This window comes from Alligator mississippiensis, chromosome 8 (genome assembly GCF_030867095.1).
Source record: "Alligator mississippiensis isolate rAllMis1 chromosome 8, rAllMis1, whole genome shotgun sequence".
Taxonomy (NCBI): Eukaryota; Metazoa; Chordata; order Crocodylia; family Alligatoridae; genus Alligator; species Alligator mississippiensis.
Window position 1 is genome coordinate 17,363,020 of NC_081831.1, and position 19,280 is coordinate 17,382,299.

The 19,280-nt window shown below is 43.9% G+C and overlaps 1 protein-coding gene across 17 annotated transcripts in view; it reads right to left on the minus strand.

The window, feature by feature from the left end:
* Nucleotides 1-19,280, minus strand: part of B3GNTL1 (UDP-GlcNAc:betaGal beta-1,3-N-acetylglucosaminyltransferase like 1) — a 350,365-nt gene that overhangs the window by 67,151 nt on the left and 263,934 nt on the right. For all 17 annotated transcript variants that reach the window (XR_002089783.2, XM_014595610.3, XM_059732186.1 and 14 more), the window contains one exon: nucleotides 4,626-4,750. Coding sequence is in view for 16 of the 17 variants with exons in the window: in XM_014595610.3 (XP_014451096.1) it covers nucleotides 4,626-4,750 (125 nt within the window). In the remaining variant the exon portion in view is untranslated. The remainder of the gene's footprint in view (nucleotides 1-4,625; nucleotides 4,751-19,280) is intronic.

Here is a 19,280-nt window from a genome sequence, read left to right on the forward strand (position 1 = left end):
CTACAAAAATATATTCTGCTTTTCTTTGTGTTTATTTTACAGTGAATATAGTGACGAGGAAAATGAGGTAACCAAACCTGTGACCATCGCTGAAATGAGGCCCCTTGCTCAGGAAAACCACTCAAGAAACTAACCATGCATGGTACATACTGAATACTCTCTTCCTTTTCTTGGAAAGCACAGCAAATCTATGGCACCTGAAACCGGATTACTTTAGTACAGGGATATCAAACACATTGAGTCCCACAGGCCGAATGAGGGATGTGGGGCCACTCTGTGTGCCAGACTAGCTCTGTGTTCCAGATCTGGTGCGCAGGACCAGTCTGACATGGGCATTGCATAGAGTCTGCACCCTGGACTGGCTCCACACCGTTTGTGTACTGCGTGCCCCAAAACGGTATTGCATGCCACATGCAGTGCACACCAGACTGACTCCAAGTGCCACATACAGTGTATGGGGCTGAGAAAGGTATCTGCCACATGCAGCCCAAGGGGCCAGTCTGCGACCTACAGGCAGTACCCATCATGGGCTGGATGGGGCTCCACAGGCTGTATCTTTGAAACCTCTACTTTGGTAGGTCATGTAAATTATATCTACTTATTGTTTTTCAAGGGTGCAGAATTAGCATTATAAAGCTAAGCCCATTCTTCACATGCAGAATACCAGGAACAACCACTCCATTTGTTTTGGGCTTTAATGCATGTCTCTGTATTACAAAACCCAACCCTGCTTCTTCAGAAACTCTGACAAAAAAGTAATACTCAAAGGAAATAATATTTATTAAAAGTCCAAGTTACATTTTTGGAAGATATGCTTCAAGTTTTTGGGATATTTTTTTCACAAATAGTTAACATTGCTTTTGCCACCAAATGGAAAAATGTTACCTCACAGGAATATATAAATACATTCAATTTTTTTCCAGAATAGAATTTTGTCATTTTTGTTGGAAAAATGAAAGTTTTCATTTGTGAAATTTGTTTTGACCAAAAAAATGGAAAAATTTTTAGTAAAAAATAATACAACTAGCCACCCCCACCAAATATAGTATTTGCATGCAAAACTGCATAAAAGGCCAATTGTAGCCTTTGATTTCTTCTATCTTTTACTAAACTGATTTTATTACAAAATTAAGTTGTTTTATAGATAATTAATTTTCTTCCCCTTAGCAAGATAAAAGCTATGATTTTTATGTTTCTTATTATAAAGCTACCTCTCATATTGCATAGATTAGTCAATCCTGGTTTTGTATCACAACGTATACATAGCTCAAACATATAAGCTGCAATGTAAGCTAAAACTGTCTGCATCTCCGAGATCCAGCAAATAAGGTTTTACAGAATTTCAGTTATTAAATTCTACCGAAAAACTGAAAACTGCTTTGAGAAAACTGTTACAGCTCATTCACAGAATTTACATTTGTCGTGTCTTTCAGTTGTCGGTGTCATGAGAACAAGACTTCTACTACAAAGTTATACTCTGCTTCACTTGGATTCCAACGTCACATGCCCAAAATACTTAATAACATACTCTGATGCCTCTAGCATACAGGAGGCTGGGAGTAAACTTTTTCTCAACTTCACAGATACATCCACCCTCCAGTCATTTATTCTACAATCATGGGAAAAGACCAGAAAACCATTAATGACTACCTTTATGCATCATCAAATAAAAAGAACTGACTGCCATTAGCCAATCAGTTGGAGGTTTTTTTGCTAACAAGTTGTGAGTTGCAAAATTACATTTATGTTGTTTTTTTTCCCTGGAGGGTGTAAAAGGCTCTCATACATTCTGATAAGCCCACTCAAATGCTAATTGATTGCTAACTTTGTTGAAAGATTAGGTGACACACCTTAATACAAACAAACCATATTTTTTATCTTATCAAGATGTATTTCTTCATTTTGAAGTGTGAGTCTAAAGGGAAACATGTTTTTTATTATTTATATAATATATCAACTCTCACAACTATTTTTTGGTTTTGGAGAGACCGAAGTATTTTTGTTTCATGGCGTACTGACTCAATTCATGCCCACCCAGGGAATTCATAGGCATTATTTCTGTGACACAAATTTTATACTGTTAATTAATTACTTTGATCATTATAAATGGATGGAGAGATGTACAATACTGTTTGAGGAAATCACTTGGCTCAAAAAAGGGCTTTAAAAAGAAATGGAACAGAACTGTACTAAATGAGCTGGTAGAGAGTGTGAAGAAGTGGTTAAGATCCTCATTAATAAGATCCTATAATGTCAGAGATCCAATGAACTTCTAATTTTCACCTTTTTCACAAGAACATGACGAGCTCATCAGTATCAAGCAATGGCTAAAATCATGTACAATTTAGGCGCAAGAGAGGCTAACAGTCCCAGAAACAAAGTTATTACTCAACCTCATGTTAAAAAACTCACACAAATCAACAAGAAGAATAATGAAAAAAGAGCCAACGGGAAGAACGGCAAGCCAGACTGCTGAAAATCAGACAAGAAAGATGCCAATTTGGATACCCAAACTGCACATCTGAAACAGTTTAGAGCATTTCCACATTCTAAGTGAATGCTGTAATCCAGGATGCCTGTGCCACACAACCTTGCACATCTGAATAAGCAACAGCTTGCAATACATTCAGAACAAGCTCATTTCCAAGAATGAGATGTTTTCCCACAGAAACAAGCAGCCATCTTCCAAGAGTTTTAGCATCCCACGGTGCATGGCTCAAGTTAGTAAGCAACTGCCAAAATGGTCACAACACACAACAGGAAAAAGCACCCTTTAAAGAATGATTTCCTTCTTATAGTTACCTGACCTAGATTTGCCTAGAAAAGGCAAGTAATGTTTTTATCTGCTTTAATATTTCACAGTTTATTATTTATATTAAAGTCTATAATAGCACGAGACATGAGCATGCATACCATCCAATTAATATACACATGCAAAAACATGGTTTTGGTTTTACTAATTATTCCTGAATAGCCTACACGGGCTAAGACTGACCGAATGGGTGCATCTACACATGCACTTAGCATGTAGCAATAAACTCTGGTGCAGTTTGCACCAGAGTTAGCTGCTCCTGAGTGTAGCATCTTCACGTGCACCCGAGACTGTAGCATTTAAAGCCAGGGTGGAGCAGCCCTGAGCCAGCAGGGGATCTGGGGGGTCAGCCCCAGGCTCCAGGCAGTGGCAGAAGGGCTAGCTAGGTCACAGGGGTGCTACAGTGCAGAGCTAGGCAGCAGGGAGCCCCCACACTGTAGCACCTTCATGGCCCAAACAGCCCCACTCAGTCTACACATGCATTTGAGCATATATAATTACGCTGCTACAGGAGAGTACTTGTCCCAGGCAGTACTATCCTATGGTCCAGTTAATTAATTTACTGCGCCCTAATTCAAGCGCATGTGTAGACCGTGATGCTTAACTGTCGAGCTAATTAGTCAACTCCACAGTAAAGCACGTATGTAGATGCACCCAATGAAAACCTGATTCTGTCTCATGTATTAACAATAAAATACTTTACTGAAGGTCCTCACTGCAGTGACAGTGAAGGAAGAGGTGTCACTAAGGAAATAATTTAGTCAGATAACCATTTATTAGCAAACAAAGAAAAGGGAAAGAAGTAACCTAGTTTATTCCTGTAACTCATGCTGACCCTGCAGAACTAACAAGTGGGAGACGCAGCTTTTAAAGGGCAAAATGAGCATACCAAGGGAATAGCAGTTTTACAAAATTTCTTTTCACAGAGGAAGACCACTGTAAAAAAAGAATACAATAACCCGGGTCCTCAAAGGTCAGTAACGGGTGTCCCATTGCTATAACAGTTCACATTTATACATGGTACCTATTGTCAGAGAATCTCAGTAAGCACCATGTGTACTTTTGTACCATGTGTACTTTTGTGAAGTACTTTACAAAGACAAAACAATTAGGATTTCTATTGTTTAGTTACAATTCTCCCCATTTTTCATATAGTTAAACTGAGACAAACAGATTAAGTAATTTGGGCAAGGATACACAGTGAATAAGTGACAAGATTCAGACTAAAGATGTCCAAGTTACCTGTTTTGCAGGGTATGTCTATGCAGCTCAGTTACTGTGCCTAAGACAGGCCATGTCTGCTTATGCATGTACTATCACCTGAACAGCAAGTAACATCGTTGTCTTAGCAAGGTGCTGCAGACCTTATTAGTATGTGAACAGTGCTGAATTAAAACAGCTACACTACTTACAGTCCAGTGGGTAGCAAGCACAGTATCTCAGCATGGCTCTTCCTGGTGTGGTAAATGAGTGGAAGAGATACCCACAGCCTCAACATTACCACCCCACTGCTCTCCTCAAAGTAGGATGATGGTAAAAAAAGAAAAGAAGTGAGAGAAGCATCTTGTTTCTTCCAGTATGTTACCAGCAAGTTGTGTTATGCTCTCCACTTTTTTATAACGCTGAGGCATGACTACAGCTATTCACTTTATCACTCTGTTCACTCACGTGTGCTAAGGGAAACAAGTGTCATTTCATTCTTTTGGTAAAAATTCACATTCTTGACCACTGACAGTTGAGAAAGATGAAATACCTCCCCTCATGGCATCCCAACACCAAATGGCTTTGATTGTATTATAACAACATGTCTTACTCTAGGACAGAATGAGTTGCAGCCTGGGGATGGTAGCGATACAGGAGGAGGCACTGGTCCACTCGAAAGACTCCGCCGCCTTTTTGGACATGTTTATAAAAGAACAGCAAGTCTTCTGGGATGCCCTGAAAGAGAGGGATTCATTCAAACCACAAGAGTTTTTTACACAGGTACAAGTTCTTCTTTGGCTCACATTCAAATATTCTCATTGGTCCCACAAGGGACAGGTGAATCAGGATCAATCAAATGAGAGGCAAGCTTTTACTTGAGTCTCAAAATGATCTGAAGTTTGGAGGTGTTGGGAGACAAATGAAATCAGTGCTTCCTACCTTTTAATTTTCATTAATTGGTTTCTGGTTTCAGCTGGATGAGAAACAACAGAGCTGAAGCACTGTGACCAAAGGCTGTTCTCCAGGAATTCCTGAAGCAACAGAATCTAGGGAACCTCAGATCTGTTATGAATGCTCACAAGACTTCTAACCTGATTTGCAGAGCAATGAGTTCGGGATAAGCTGTCTAGACTTATTTCAGGGAATGAATCAGAAGCTTCAACATGGCTAGAGAGAACACTGCAGAACTTATTAAAAAATATCTGCAGCTAAGATAGGGTATCAAAGAGCCATTACTATGGTCCACTAATATTCTGTTACAAGTCAGCCATACAAAAAGTGATAAATCCACTTTCAAAAACAAGGCAATATAACATATGTCATTACAGGGGGTGGAAAAGCAGCATCTGTTTATACTTAGCCGCTTGAAAAATTAAAGTAAAATATGGTCAACACACATAATTGCCAAGCAATCATATCTCTTAAATATTGTGTGTTTCTCTCCTCCCACCCATTGTTTGTGAGAAGTATTACAAATCTATCATGCAAAGAAAAAATGGTTTAAACAGCCAGGAGTAATCACACGGTATTTGACTGAGGCATCAAGTAAAATATGCAGCAGCAACATAACAGAAATGCAAGCCACAAAATATCGGGGGCAGGGGATGGAAATGTTTATATTAACTATCACAGTGGGCAATGTCATGGACATGGAAACAACCATAAACCTTATTTATTGTATGCATTTAATTTCTATGGGAAAAAATAATAAAGGTACTACCTAAAATATTGCACCTAGTGCCACAGCTCCCATGCTTCTTGAGTTAAGAAAAAATGAATACATAATTTTTAATGAACTTGGACCCAACCCCTCATATAGGTTTCCACTGCCAGTAGCGTGTGTGGACAAAAAATGGGAAATATAGTGCCTTGAAGTAGGAGAAAGACAGAATTAGGATGCAGTAAATATAAGGAGGATTCTTTATGTAGGCAGCTGGATTTACTCTGTGATTCTTTCCAGCTTTCTAGCTCCCAAGTGTACTAATGCAGCTTAATATTTGTTCTTCATTTCACCACACTTAAGTCTAGCTATGAGCAGGCCTGGAGTAAGCAGCCATGGAAGAAAACAGCACAATACGGAACAGGTCCAAAACACTCAATCCAAACTCATCTGGGTTTGGAGGGAACTTAGAAAGAGACATTGTTCCAGACTCAGCTATTCAAGACACTCCCAAAATGACTGAGCTGGGACATTGAGCCTGATTCTATCCTAAGCTCCAGCTTAACACCTGGAAAGATCTCCCCTGCGAGAGTTTCTCTCACACAAATGAATACCTGTATGCTTTTGCTTGATGGTTTGAGTTGAGCAGCAGTTTCCTTATGCCTTCCCCAGACCAGGGGAACCTGGTCTGGTGAAGGTGGGGGGTGCATTTCCTTGAAGCTGGACTACTTCCAATCATGGAGGTGTTGACCTGCCATTGCCTCTTGAGCCTTCCCAAGACCAGGGGCACTTTGGGTGGAGAAGGTGCTGGGGCACTGCTTTACTGCTCCCCTCTCCTCCCACAGACTGGGAAGGGAGGGGATGAGCAGCCAACTACTGCTTCCTGCCTCTTCCCTTGACTGGGGACTCATGAATGGTGGGAGGGAATCCATGTGCCCCCTGGGATCTGTGTGCCCCCTGGATTAGATGTGCTGAAAATTTGATGTGCTGGTAATGTTCCTTTCCAAGAAGTTAATGGTAGTTAATAGTGCTGGTGCCTCGTTCAAGGTGTAGATGTATAATGTTTATATCCATGTTTTATACCCAAATACTCAGCACCCCTCTGAGTATATGGGTAATAGGTGCTGAGTGATGTGCTGTAATAGGGCTTATTATTACCCTAGGGCAGCTATATGTCTATCTGTTCCTGGTCTCCTATAATTTACATCTGTGTTCAAACATAATGTAAATTTTACTGGGATACGTGACTGGCTCTCCCCACCCTAAAGAGCACTGTGTATGCAGTATGTGTCTTACTTCAAGTGTGACTAATTCTTCAATGAACTTTTCAGTACATTCCTACAATTTGAGATTTTTTTTCCTGTCATATACTCACATCTAGGATTTGCACTGATAAGCATCTTGTTAGATTCAGTTCCCATAACAAATTTACACTGATGAACTGGATTATTGCTTGATCAAAGCACACTGTGTACTTAGGAAATGAATTACAGAACACTCAGTTCTCCTTCAAAATGTCTCTGTCTTAAAGTATTCCTTTCTGAATGGGGCACGGCTGCCGGTGGTGTAGGGCAGTCATTGAGCATCTGGGGTTGGGATGGGAAGCACCATTCTGCTTCCTTCACTCATCCCCTAAATCCCAGATACACTGTTAAGTTCACTGCTGCACTGCTACCCAGCTCCTGTGGCCAGGGCTTCCCCCACCATGGCAAAGACTCCCAGTGGAAAGGGATCCTGGTGTCCGCTCATAGTCAGTGCCTGTAGCAGGCCCCCTCCTCACCCTATCTTACGCTACTGACAGCTACCATATGAACACAAAGCACTGTGAGTGGGTGCGTGGAGGGGCCCTGAAAACTGGCTGCAGCAGGGTCTCCAACTGGAACACACAACAGGGCTGTGGTGGCTCAGCTGGGGAGATGGGGAAGGTCACTGCAAAGGGAACAGGAAGCTGGGGCAGAATGGCCAGTTGTTGGAGGCAGCAGGCCACCTCTTACATTCTTCTCAAAATCATTGGCGATGTTTGTGGCAGGGCACTGTTGGTGCCTGCCACTTTAAGACCAGAGCAAAGCAGCCAGCAGGTACTTGATTGTGGTGGCCATTTTAGATCTCTGGCCACCTATATAAACAGATCAGTTTCCTGGCTGCAAGGCTCCAGAACATCCTGGAGGTAAGGGAGGCACTGTAGGGGATGGCTAGGAGGCTTCTGGTCCTGGGCATGACGTAAAACTGCACCCTGCTGGGAGTGGGTGGCCTGGTGGGGCTCCCAGTGGTACGGGAGCCCCCAGGAAATGCCAGGCCAGTTATCACCCTGGTGAAAGGCGGGTAGGGGCACCTTAACCCTAGCCCTCACCTTCGGGTGGGTCTGGTAACATTGGAGGTAGTGGGAGGCCAGGCATGGCTGTGGCCACTTGAGCCCTGTGGGGTGCAAGACCCCGAGGTGGGAGAGTTGGAGCCAGGCACAGCTGCGGCCACCTGAGCCCACTGAGAAGGGAAGCCCTGTGCCCCTGAGGGAGGGGGGAAGAGGTGTGTAGGAGCCCTGAGGGAGGGTGAGAAGACCCAGAGGGCTGAGGGCCCAGTACGTTTATATATGTATGTATATATACATACGTGTGTGTGTGTGTGTATATATGTATGTATATAAATGTACTGGGCCCTCAGCCCTCTGGGTCTTCTCCTATATATTATGAGTTGCCCCCGGAAGGGGCTAGAGCAAGCTTAGACCTGGATGGGTAATTGGCTGGCCACTACCCCAGTGAGGGTCAAGGGGGAGGCCCAAAAGATGGTACGTCTGCCACCCGAGGAATGGACTAGCTAAGCCTATGGCCTAAGGGGCCTGCTGCAAGAGGGAGCAAGGCAGAATAAGTTGTTGATGAGAGAAAGAGACCCTGTAAGAGAAGGTGGAGTGTGTGAGGCCCTAGCGAGAGGAGGGCAGTATGAGCGTGTGTGTCTGAGGCTTAACAATGAGGCCTAAACTTGTGCCGGCTGTAGGCCAGGAGCATATTGGCATCTGGATGCCACCTGTGAGGCATGGGCTGCAGTGTAGGGGAGGTACGGAGCTGCAGATAGTGCCCCCTAGCATTGGGGCACAAATTGGCAGCCTCCTGCCTTAATTAACATCTTAAAGGCATGGCAGGAGAGTCAGGTGAGGGCATGCCCAAAGGCAAGTGGGGAACCTAGCACTGTGGCTAGGCGGGGAGTCCCACTTTGCCACAATGTTGAGCACAGAGGGAAGCTGTAAATTGCAGGGAAAGGGAGTAGGACTCAAAAAGGTACTGGCATACACTAGCCCAGGATTCTGCTTAGCACAGCTCTTCATGGTTTCCCTGTTGTTGCCATGCTTGATGCCTTCAAAAATGCTTAAGCTTCTATGTCTGGATACCAGGTATTCCTGGCCTCTCATAGGATAGTAGGGAGGTCCAGACAGCTCCAGAAGGAAGCACAGTGATAATAGATAAAATGACTTCTGTTAATGGGGAATCAGGATCCCACCTTCTCACCTGCCTAATCCCCCTTTAACTTTGAGCCATACCCTTCCTCCTCACCCATCAGTGACATTCTCTCTTTTCCTTTTTGCAGCTGTTAGAGGAGATGGTGGTCGGAGAAACTCCTCTCTCCTTGTGTTGGTGGGGATTCACCTTACCCAGAGGACTCTCCAGTTGGTGAAAGAAGACAACCCCCCAAAATTACTTTTTTTTTTTTTTTTTTAAGATTTTACAGGCCAATCTAAGAAGACAAAGAAAGAATAAGAGAAGACAGGTAAAATACTACTGCAAGTACACGATTAATGCACAAAGAATATCAGCATTATGAGGAAGAGCTAGGCAAATGTCTGGATCAGAACTGTCCAGAAAAATCAGTCTATCAAATGGAATACTTTTTCTGACCCATACAGATAAGGATGGGATGGCAAAGGCTGGATGCAGAGCAAGCCAAATTTCTATCAATTCTTAGAGAAATCTCAAAGTGCTAAGTGAAAGAGAGTTTGGCAAAGGAACTTTTGTCGGACTTCAGTGTCAGCAGAATTTTGCTGTCAAATTTTCAGACTCCACACTTTACATGGTAGCCTGTGTACTTGAAACAATAAACTACCGTAGAAGTAGTGTTACACTGGTGTTGCATCAAAAGTGACATATACGTACTACACAATTTGAAAAAAAACAAACACACTGGTAATACTACACTCAATCAAAACTTAAGTTCCTAGTAGTAGGCAACTGTTGATCCTCTGGATTAGGGGTGGCTTTTCACATGTGGCTTTTCAGAAGTTAATATGTGTCTCCTTGAATCTTTGCACAAGCACATGGTGACCAGCTTCCATAGCCATTACATCACATCACATGATGTGACTGCCAGCAGTGAGGACATTACTCAGTTTGGACTCGGAAGTTTGGACTTCAGAGCCATGGGTTGGCCACCTCTGCTCTGGATCATGGTGTATGCATAAGAGGTCTAGTTAGATGCTTGATGAATCCACTTGTACAGAGTCCTGCGACCAACAAACAAAGACCTTTGAGGACACCTAGGCAGAAGTATGGAGGAATGGAGACTGCCCAAGGCCTACCCCACCCCCCTGCCTTTAAACCACTGAGACAGAATTCAAAGGCCAAACCGGGTCCAGATGTTCAGTTTCTCCTTTCAGGAACAGAAAACATGATTTTTAGTAGTGTTGCCATTACTAACGGGGACACACATGCTTGTTGGAGTGTCAATCAAGTAACCTATAGACAGAAACTGAAGCTGGATAAAAATTACGCCTCGTCTCTAAACTGCATTTGATGATTAGGGGAATTAACAATTGGGACAATTTACCAAGAGATGTGATCATTCTCCATTATCTAAAGTCTTTAAAAATCAAGATTTGCTTACTTTCTAAAATATGCAATAAGCCTTTGAGATACAGGATATCAGCTTGCATAATTATAAATGATCCTTCCCTGTCTTAGGAAATGATGGTAGTTTTATTCCTTTAAACTGCTTTAATCACCATTAGTTTAACTTCCATTAGTAGAGTCACCAGAGAATGCTGGAGGACGCATTAGAAGTAAGCCCATTACATTACTTCACAGAGTAACTTTTTCTTCTGAAAAGAAGCCCCTTAAATTTTTTCCGAAAACACTCTTAAGCCTCTCAGTCTTTCTTTATATCTGTGACTCTGTCCCTTTGCTCATCTCCTGACAAAACCTTTAAGTCCTTTTGTCCCAATTACACAACAGGAAGTCAGGGACAATGTTGTATTTGCTCCAGTATTTGGAAGATAAAGTTAAAGGGTTACAAGGGACTCTGAATATTTTCTTTTTTTTCTGAGAGAGAAAAGTTTCTGCAGTATTGGCAAAGATCACTTACATTAAACAAGGAAGAGGTGAAAGCCAAAGGGAAGGGGTGCGGGGAATTCTAAGGCAGCTTAATAATACACCAGCAAGAAATGCCATTAGACATGGGGGGAGGCAGGTTTCAAAAAGTTTATAAGTATTGTTTATCATTGGCCCCAGCACTTTCTTTTCTTCTTGGATACCACTCAAGTACTGATCTCTGTTCAGCTTTAACTGTACCATGCCAAGAAAATCAGAGCCTGTATTCTGTCCTGATTTTTCCCCAGAGCACCTTGACACATAGTTTGACAGTCTGACAATATTCTAATTCATGTTCCAAAAAAATGCATTTCTACTTAACCTTTTCACTTCCAGGGAATATCGTAATGCCTGACCTTCCTGAGTGAATTCCAAATGTTCTCTTCTGGATCAGGGAAATCGAAAGACATATACACTAGTTATATCGAAAGCTATAACACTTCTCTACACCTCTGCAGCATGCACTACATTCACATGTGCACAAAGACACATTTTGACACCACCTCAATTCCTGCCTTCTGTGACCTTTTATCACAGGAAGAGATCAGAATTCAGATCTAGCCACTTCATTTTTGAACAGCAGTTTGTATTCAGAAAGGCCAGCAGCTTATACTGATCTACTCCACCTGGGGCTCATTAAAATAATTTCCCTTTGTTTGCACTTTTATATTAGTTTAAAACTTTAAGTCACTCCTGTCACTTTTTTTCTTTTGGTCTGGATACACTTTAAAAGGAATGTTAAAGCTGAGGGTGGAGTGTGGGGGATTTAGTTGGAAGGGAAAATATTTTATGGAGAGCTGCCCTGGAAATAAGGGACAAAATGAGGCTAAAACCACAAGTGATAATGTGTGGGGTGTTTCTCATCCTAATGTCATGAGGAAGTTTGTCCATATAAAAACATGACTATGTAATCTGCCTCATTGGCTTTCTCCTTTTTTCAGCAGAAGCTTGAGGTGAGAAAGAGTTCACTTATTAGGAATGTCAGATAAGATTTAGGGACTACAAAATGTCTTTTGTCCTATAGGTCAGTGTTTCCAAAATCTGGTCCACAAGGCCCTATATGCCTTTACAGTGTTTTCAATTAAAACAGTACATAATGATCTCCAAAGCATTCTGAGGTTGACAGTGGTTGATTGGTCCAAAATGTCTGGGAGACATTTCTCTAGGTATCCAAATATATTCACCAAATATTAAGAGATGCTGGCCAAGTACAGAGAATTACCATTATTCCAGTAGAAACCCAAGGTGTGCAGATATTCAAGCTTTTTCCTCTAGAAGTAATAATTCCACTCCTAGAGAAAAATAACCTGGGAATAACCAGGGCTACATTGCTCCCAAGAGAGTTTCTACCAGGAGAATGAATGTCTACGTGCTTTCCCCCAGCTTAACCTGTCCTAGGGACCAGGACGTGGAGCTGAAGGAAAGGATCCCATGCCTCCCTGAGACTTGGGTCACTGGTTTGGAGAAGGTGTCAGGAGCAGCTGCTCCCCCATTCCATAGACAGGGGGAGGGGGCCAGGGGCAGCACCTGGCTCATCCTGGCAGGGGGGCTGGGCTGGGCTGCGCTCAGGATGGATGGCAGCAGCACTTCTATGGGAGGGGGCTATGGTGAATTTTGGGGTGGCTACAGCCCACCCCATAACCCCCCCCACTCCCAGTACTGCTGCCACCTACCCTGAGCACAGCCCTAGCCCAGCTCCCCCACCAGGAAGAGCCTGGTGCTGCCCCTGGCCCCAGCGGCAGCACCAGCCCACCCTTGCCCTGCGTGCAGATCTGCCCCCCCACCACGTCCTCCCAGGCTATGTGCAGTGGCAGGTGCCACCCCTCACCCCCACCCCTCCAATGAACCACTTGCGACTCCGTCCCTTGCTCCACCCCGCTGTGCAACGCCTGCCCCTACCCCAACCCCAGTGCCAACTCCACTCCCTCCCTCACCGTGAGGACCTTGGTCTGCCCCCCCATGCCTCTTCTTTCCCCCCACACCCCTTCCCCCACAACAGACTTACTAGCCAGATGGTGCTTTCCAGGCTGCCAGGCTGCACTTCTGGCCACCTGTGTGCTGTGCAGCAGCTGTGCGTATGCACACAGCATTTATCGGTAACATTATTGGCCACATGAGCCCAAAAAAAGCTGATTGCCAATGATGACAATTTTCCTTTTAAAGGTGCTGATACGATATGGGACTGATGTATCAGTGCACCTCTAATTGTTAGTAAAATGCTGGAATGTGTTCATTTTCAGTGTAACTTTTACAAACTTATAATAAGTCAGCAATTACATTTTTTAAAATGTGTGTAATAACATTTCTTGCCACTTATCAGCAAGGGATCATCTACAAGGTCACATAAAATGTAGGATCACACAGTAGTTTTCAAAAGAAATGAGCTTCACATACTAAACTCACAAAAAGTAAAATCTTGTTACACATTCCAGTAACAGCTCTTTATTCTTCTATGTGTATGGAAAGGATAGCCTCCAAGAAGATTCTTTCCCTTCTAATACATTTACCCACAGATATGCCAAATACATCACCCTCCTTTTACCACTGGATGTATTATGCAGCAAATGCTCTTTTAAATATAGAGGCTGTCATTAACATTTTCACATTGTCTCCCGGTGACCAGTTCTACAGTGTTCCCTAAAACTCAGTATACCATGAATAATTAAATCAGTTACTTCTAATAAGTATTAAGAAATTACTGGAGATCACTGCAACTTTACTTAGTAACTTGCTTTTTTTTTTATTTCCAAGTACTTTAACTATGGTATCTTATTATAATTAAACAACCACATTCTCTTCCCTACTTATGCATAATGCAAACACACAAAAGTAATTAAACAAACATCACAGTGTAGGAAGCAATTATATTATCCAGAATTAAACTGCAAAAATAGAATCTTTATAATTCCATTTTCCTTAACGCATACAATGTATCTGTAATTCTGCAAATCTCTAATTTACAATCAGAATTCTTAATCTGAAGTAGAATCATAGAAAAGTAGGGCTGAAAAGGACCTCCAGAGGTCACCAAATCTAACGTCCTGCATCAGGCAGGATCATCCCTATCCAAACCATTCTATAGAGATCCACTGTCTAACCCAGGGATGCTCAACCCCTAGCCCGTGGGCCACATCTGGCTCAGAGCCATGTCATCCAGTTCACAGGGCTCCCCACAGGTACTAAAATTTGGTGGTGGGGGAGAAGTAGCAGTATTAGCTGCTGCTCCCCTGCCGCCAAATTTTTGGATCCCTGGGAAGTCCCATGGGCTGGATAGCATGGCTTGGCCCACAAGATCAGATGCGCAGGGTTGAATAGGGGTGGCATGGGGCCTGACCTGAGTGCACAGGGGTCATCTGAGATGGTGCAAGGCCTGATCCCACTGGATGGGCCTGGCCAGTGGTACTGTAGGGCCCAATCCAGCATCACGGGGCTGGATCCAGCAGTGTTAGTCTGAGAAGGATTGGGGGCCAATAAAGCCTAAGAACCAGCCCTAGGCCACTCATCTGGCCTTCATGACCAAAAGGTTGAGTACCATTGAACTAGCCTATTAGCAGAACTACACAGCCAACCCTGACAGCCACAAGACATAAGGCCTTAACCTGACACTATTAAAGCAGGGGGATCACGGCAGTAAACTAAATTTCAGAAGAATAGTTTAGACTAAAATTTGGACATTGAAACTTCAGCTCAGCTGGTTAGAGCATGGTGCTAATAACACCACATGGTGCTAATAACACCAAGGTCAGAGTTTTGAACCCTGGCTGAACTAGATGAGCTCTTAAGGTCTCTTCCAGTCTTACTTCTCTATGATCTAATTGTGCTAACACAGAAGAGAGGATATTTTTCTGGTGACCAAACACCTTGAAAGAGAGGATTTGGTTAATAAAATAGAGGCTATGTAAACAAAATATTTAAATTTCACATGTGGAATTTGGAGAAGTATATATATTTTACCAACAGGAAGGATTTACAGGTTGATTACATTTCATGATTTCAAGTGTGTTATTTACTTAGAACCACAAATCACCACCTCTCCAGTGGAATATTTTTTGCTTGCCATTTATTCCAACATTTGAAATATGAAGAACAGGTGTTCAGATTTAATTCCAAATGAGAAATGCAGCTTTTTGGCACAGAAACACTTTAGCAAATGGAAAGTGTGGAATCTGGATATTTCTTGGTCTGTTTCTGTGTTTACTGGCAGCAACATGACACCTATAGGTTGCATTGCTAAAACTCAAAATGGGGCAGGGAGATGATCATATTAGCAGTTCACATGATGGATCAGGTCAGCACGTACACACACAGGTGCAGTTCTCAAGTGGGCTCAGTGCTGTTCTAAAAAGCTGTTTCCATTGATCCAAATGGTAAGTCTCCCATTTGCTCCAAGGGGAAGGAGGTTAGGCCAATGCTAAGCACTTTGAAAATCCTACCTAAATGCCTGGGGACTTGATAACTTGAAAAACTGCTATCTTCTATTTTGCAACAAAGCTGCAGTTGCGATTAGTGTAACACAAGTGGGAGACTGGGTTTAAGCAGGAGGGGGCTGTTAAAGAGTATTTTCCTTGTAGGTTCCTGGCCTCTGGTACTCAGTTCTTTTCTGTCTGCCAAAGCCTTGTCCTATTAACCTTTAGACACCTCACCAAGCCTCTCTCCCCAACCAAGGTGTTTGCAGGGCAGTGGGTCTACACTGTCTGAAACAGAACTGACCTAACAATGTTAGCATTTATTGATTAGCAAGTCATTATTAGCACTGTGTGGGCATATTGTATAATTCCAAAAATCCTTATGCTTGGTATTGAACATGTTTAAGCATATCACATCTTAGTCACAGGGGCACCTGTGCACAAGCATAAAAAAAGAAAAGCAAGAAGGCAATAAAGACAATATCAGTTAAATAGTAAGGATCATTCTTCAGTGAACGGAAGTTGGCCCTATGGAAATGAAGACGTGAATGAATACATAAATAGAAGATGCAGTGGGGTCTAATGGACTCTGTAGCCAGTACCCTGTCAAGGGACATATGGCACTTTTACACGTGGTCCGGGAATGGTGGGGAAGGGTGGCGCTTTAATTAGAGCTGATCTAATTAAAGCGCTGCAGCGTCTCATGTATCAGCATCCCTAAGCTTCAAAATAGTGGCAGGGGCACCTGAACTAAAGCTCATTTGATGAGCTTTAAAGCACCCCTGCTGCCATTTTGAAGTGCAGGGACGCTGATACATGAGAAACAGAGGCTGGCTGGAGCACGGTAATTTTACCACACTCCAACAGACTTGAATTGAGTGCCCCAACAAGCTGTAATTACAGTGCATTGGAGAGGCCTCCACGCTCATGTACAGGCACCCATAGACTCTAGTCCCAGCTCTGTCATTTATTGTGTGATCACAGGCAAATCCCTTCAGCACAGTGTTTGTTCCCTTTCCATACTCAGGCTTCTTACAGACATAAGAAAAATTCAACAAACAGTGCTATACTTTAAACTTGGCGCACTCCCCTGCCAAGCCTAGCACATGCCCAGAAGAGGCATCGCATTAGTTGCACCTGACTTGCCCAATGTCTATATAGTTTGGGCGCTTTAGTGGGGCTTTTCTAGTGCTTTTGTCTAATAGCTGATTGATATATAAAAGTGCCACTGAAGTGCCCAATCTATACAGACGTTGCAGAGCTGGGTTGAACTAAAAAGCCACCTTGGCTCACCAAAAGCATACGGGAACATCTCCTACATACACCCAAAGCATACGGCTCACCAAAAGCATACGGGAACATCTCCTACATACACCCAATGGAAGGGAGGGGCCACCACCAAGGAGGACTATACTTCAGTGGCTCGGGGCTGTAGGGGAGCGGTTAGGAAGGCCAAGGCGGAGATGGAACTGGGACTAGCTACCCAGATCAAGGACAACAAGAAGTCCTTTTTTAAATACACAGGGGGTAAAAAGAAGGTACTGGGTAACGTGGGGCCGCTGCAAGACACGCTAGGAAATATGGTCGTCACACCAGACGACAAAGCTAACCTATTCAACAATTTCTTTGCCTCCATTTTCCTAAGCAGGGATTGGGTCACCCTCCCCCCCAACCGGGACCCCCATAGGCTCCAGGGGAGGCACACCCAGGCCTAGGCTCAGTGAGGATCTAGTCAGGGAACTTCTGGAGGGACTGGATGTATTTAAATCAGCTGGTCCTGACGAACTCCACCCCAGAGTGTTGAGGGAATTAGCAGAGGTCATTGTGGGGCCTGGCATGGCGTTACAAGCACTTGTGGTCCTCTGGTGTGGTGCCAGAGGACTGGAAAAGGGCCAGTGTGGTCCCCATTTTCAAAAAAGGGAGGAAGGAGGACCCAGGAAACTATAGGCCAGTTAAGTCTTACCTCGATCCTGGGTAAGCTTTTTGAGAGAATTATCCTAGCACATGTCCACGAGGGGCCAGCAGGGGAGATTATGCTTAGGGGCAAGCAACACGGGTTCATTAGAGGCAGGTCCTGTCAGACCAACCTGGTGGCCTTCTATGACCAGGTCACAAAATCCTTAGATGCAGGGGTAGCAGTGGACATAGTCTTTCTGGACTTTAGGAAGGCCTTCGACACTCTCTCACTCCATTTTCATTAAAAAACTAGGGGACTGTGGCGTCGACACCTACACAGTCAAATGGGTCACTAACTGGCTGGAGGGCTGTACCCAGAGAGTGGTGGTGGATGGGTCTTATTTGACCTGGAGGGATGTGGGCAGTGGGGTCCCCCAGGGCTCGGTCCTCGGGCCTGCGCTGTTCAACATCTTCATCAGCGACTTGGACAAGGGGGTAAAAAGCACCCTGTTCAAATTCGCAGACAACACTAAGTTGTGGAAAGAAGTAGGCATGCTAGAAGGGAAAAATAGGCTGCAATCAGACCTAGATAGGTTACAGGGGTGGGCAGATGAGAACAGGATGGGTTTCAACACTGACAAGTGCAAGGTACTGCACCTGGGGGGGAAGAACCCGCAGCATACCTACAGGCTGGGGAACTCCCTTCTTGTCAGTGCAGAGGCAGAAAAGGATCTTGGTGTCATTATTGATGGCAAAATGAACATGGGCTGATAGAGTGGGGACACAGTCAGGAAGGCTAACCGCACCTTGTCATGCATCCACAGATGCATCTTGAGCAGGTCCAAGGAGGTGATCCTCCCCCTCTATGCCACACTGGTCAGGCCGCAGTTGGAGTACTGCGTCCAGTTCTGGGTGCTGCACTTCAGGAGGGATGTGGACAACATGGAGAGGGTCCAGAGGAGGGCCATTCGCGTGATCAGGGGGCAGGCAGCAGGGCAGGCCCTATGAGGAGAGGCGACAGGATCTGAACCTGTTCAGCCTCCACAAGAGAAGGCTGAGGGGGGATCTAGTGGCCATTTACAAACTAGTCAGGGGACCAGTAGGCATTGAGGGAGTCCCTGTTCCCCCGAGCACTACCAGGAGTGACTAGAAATAATGGCCACAAGCTGGCAGAGGGTAGATTCAGACTAGACATCAGGAGGCACTACGTCACTGTCAGGGCGGCTAGGATCTGGAACCAACTTCCAAGAGAAGTGGTGCTGGCTCCTACTCTGGGGGTCTTTAAGAGGAGGCTAGAGGAACACCTTGCTGGGGTCGTTTGACCCCAGTACTCTTTCCTGCCATGGCAGGGGGTCGGATTTGATGACGATCTGCTCAGGTCCCTTCCGACTCTACCTACTACGAAACTATGAAACTATAATGCACTGCTTCTTCCGGTAAAGCGTGGGGTTTTTTTTTCCATGTCTGTCAGCAGCCTCAGTCTATTCTCCATTTAGAATGTAAACTCTTTGGGGCAGGGAGTCTCTCTCAGCATAAATTTGCACCATGTTTTGTACCACAGAGCCTCGATGCCACTTGGCATTTTTAGCTAGAATGACAAAACAATAACTGCAACCACATGTTTTCACAAATGGACTACAAAAATGAGTCTGAATTACCCTCAAGAGTATTGCAAAGCTACTTGTGGAAGTAATAGGTAGAGGAATTCAGAAAAAGTGAATAAAACTGCTTGCTGATAATCAGAGTTCTTTCAACTCACACAAGTTTTGGGACAGAACTCATTGAAAACATGGAAGGGCGTCTATTTATTAAGTTTGCAATTCAGTAGATAGAACTAAGGGAAAACATTTCAAACTCTACATAGTGTTTGACTGAATGAGTCACCCATGTGTGAATTAGTGTTTTGATTATAAATTCTCTACACTGTGGCCTGTTCAATTTCAGTGGAAAAAGGC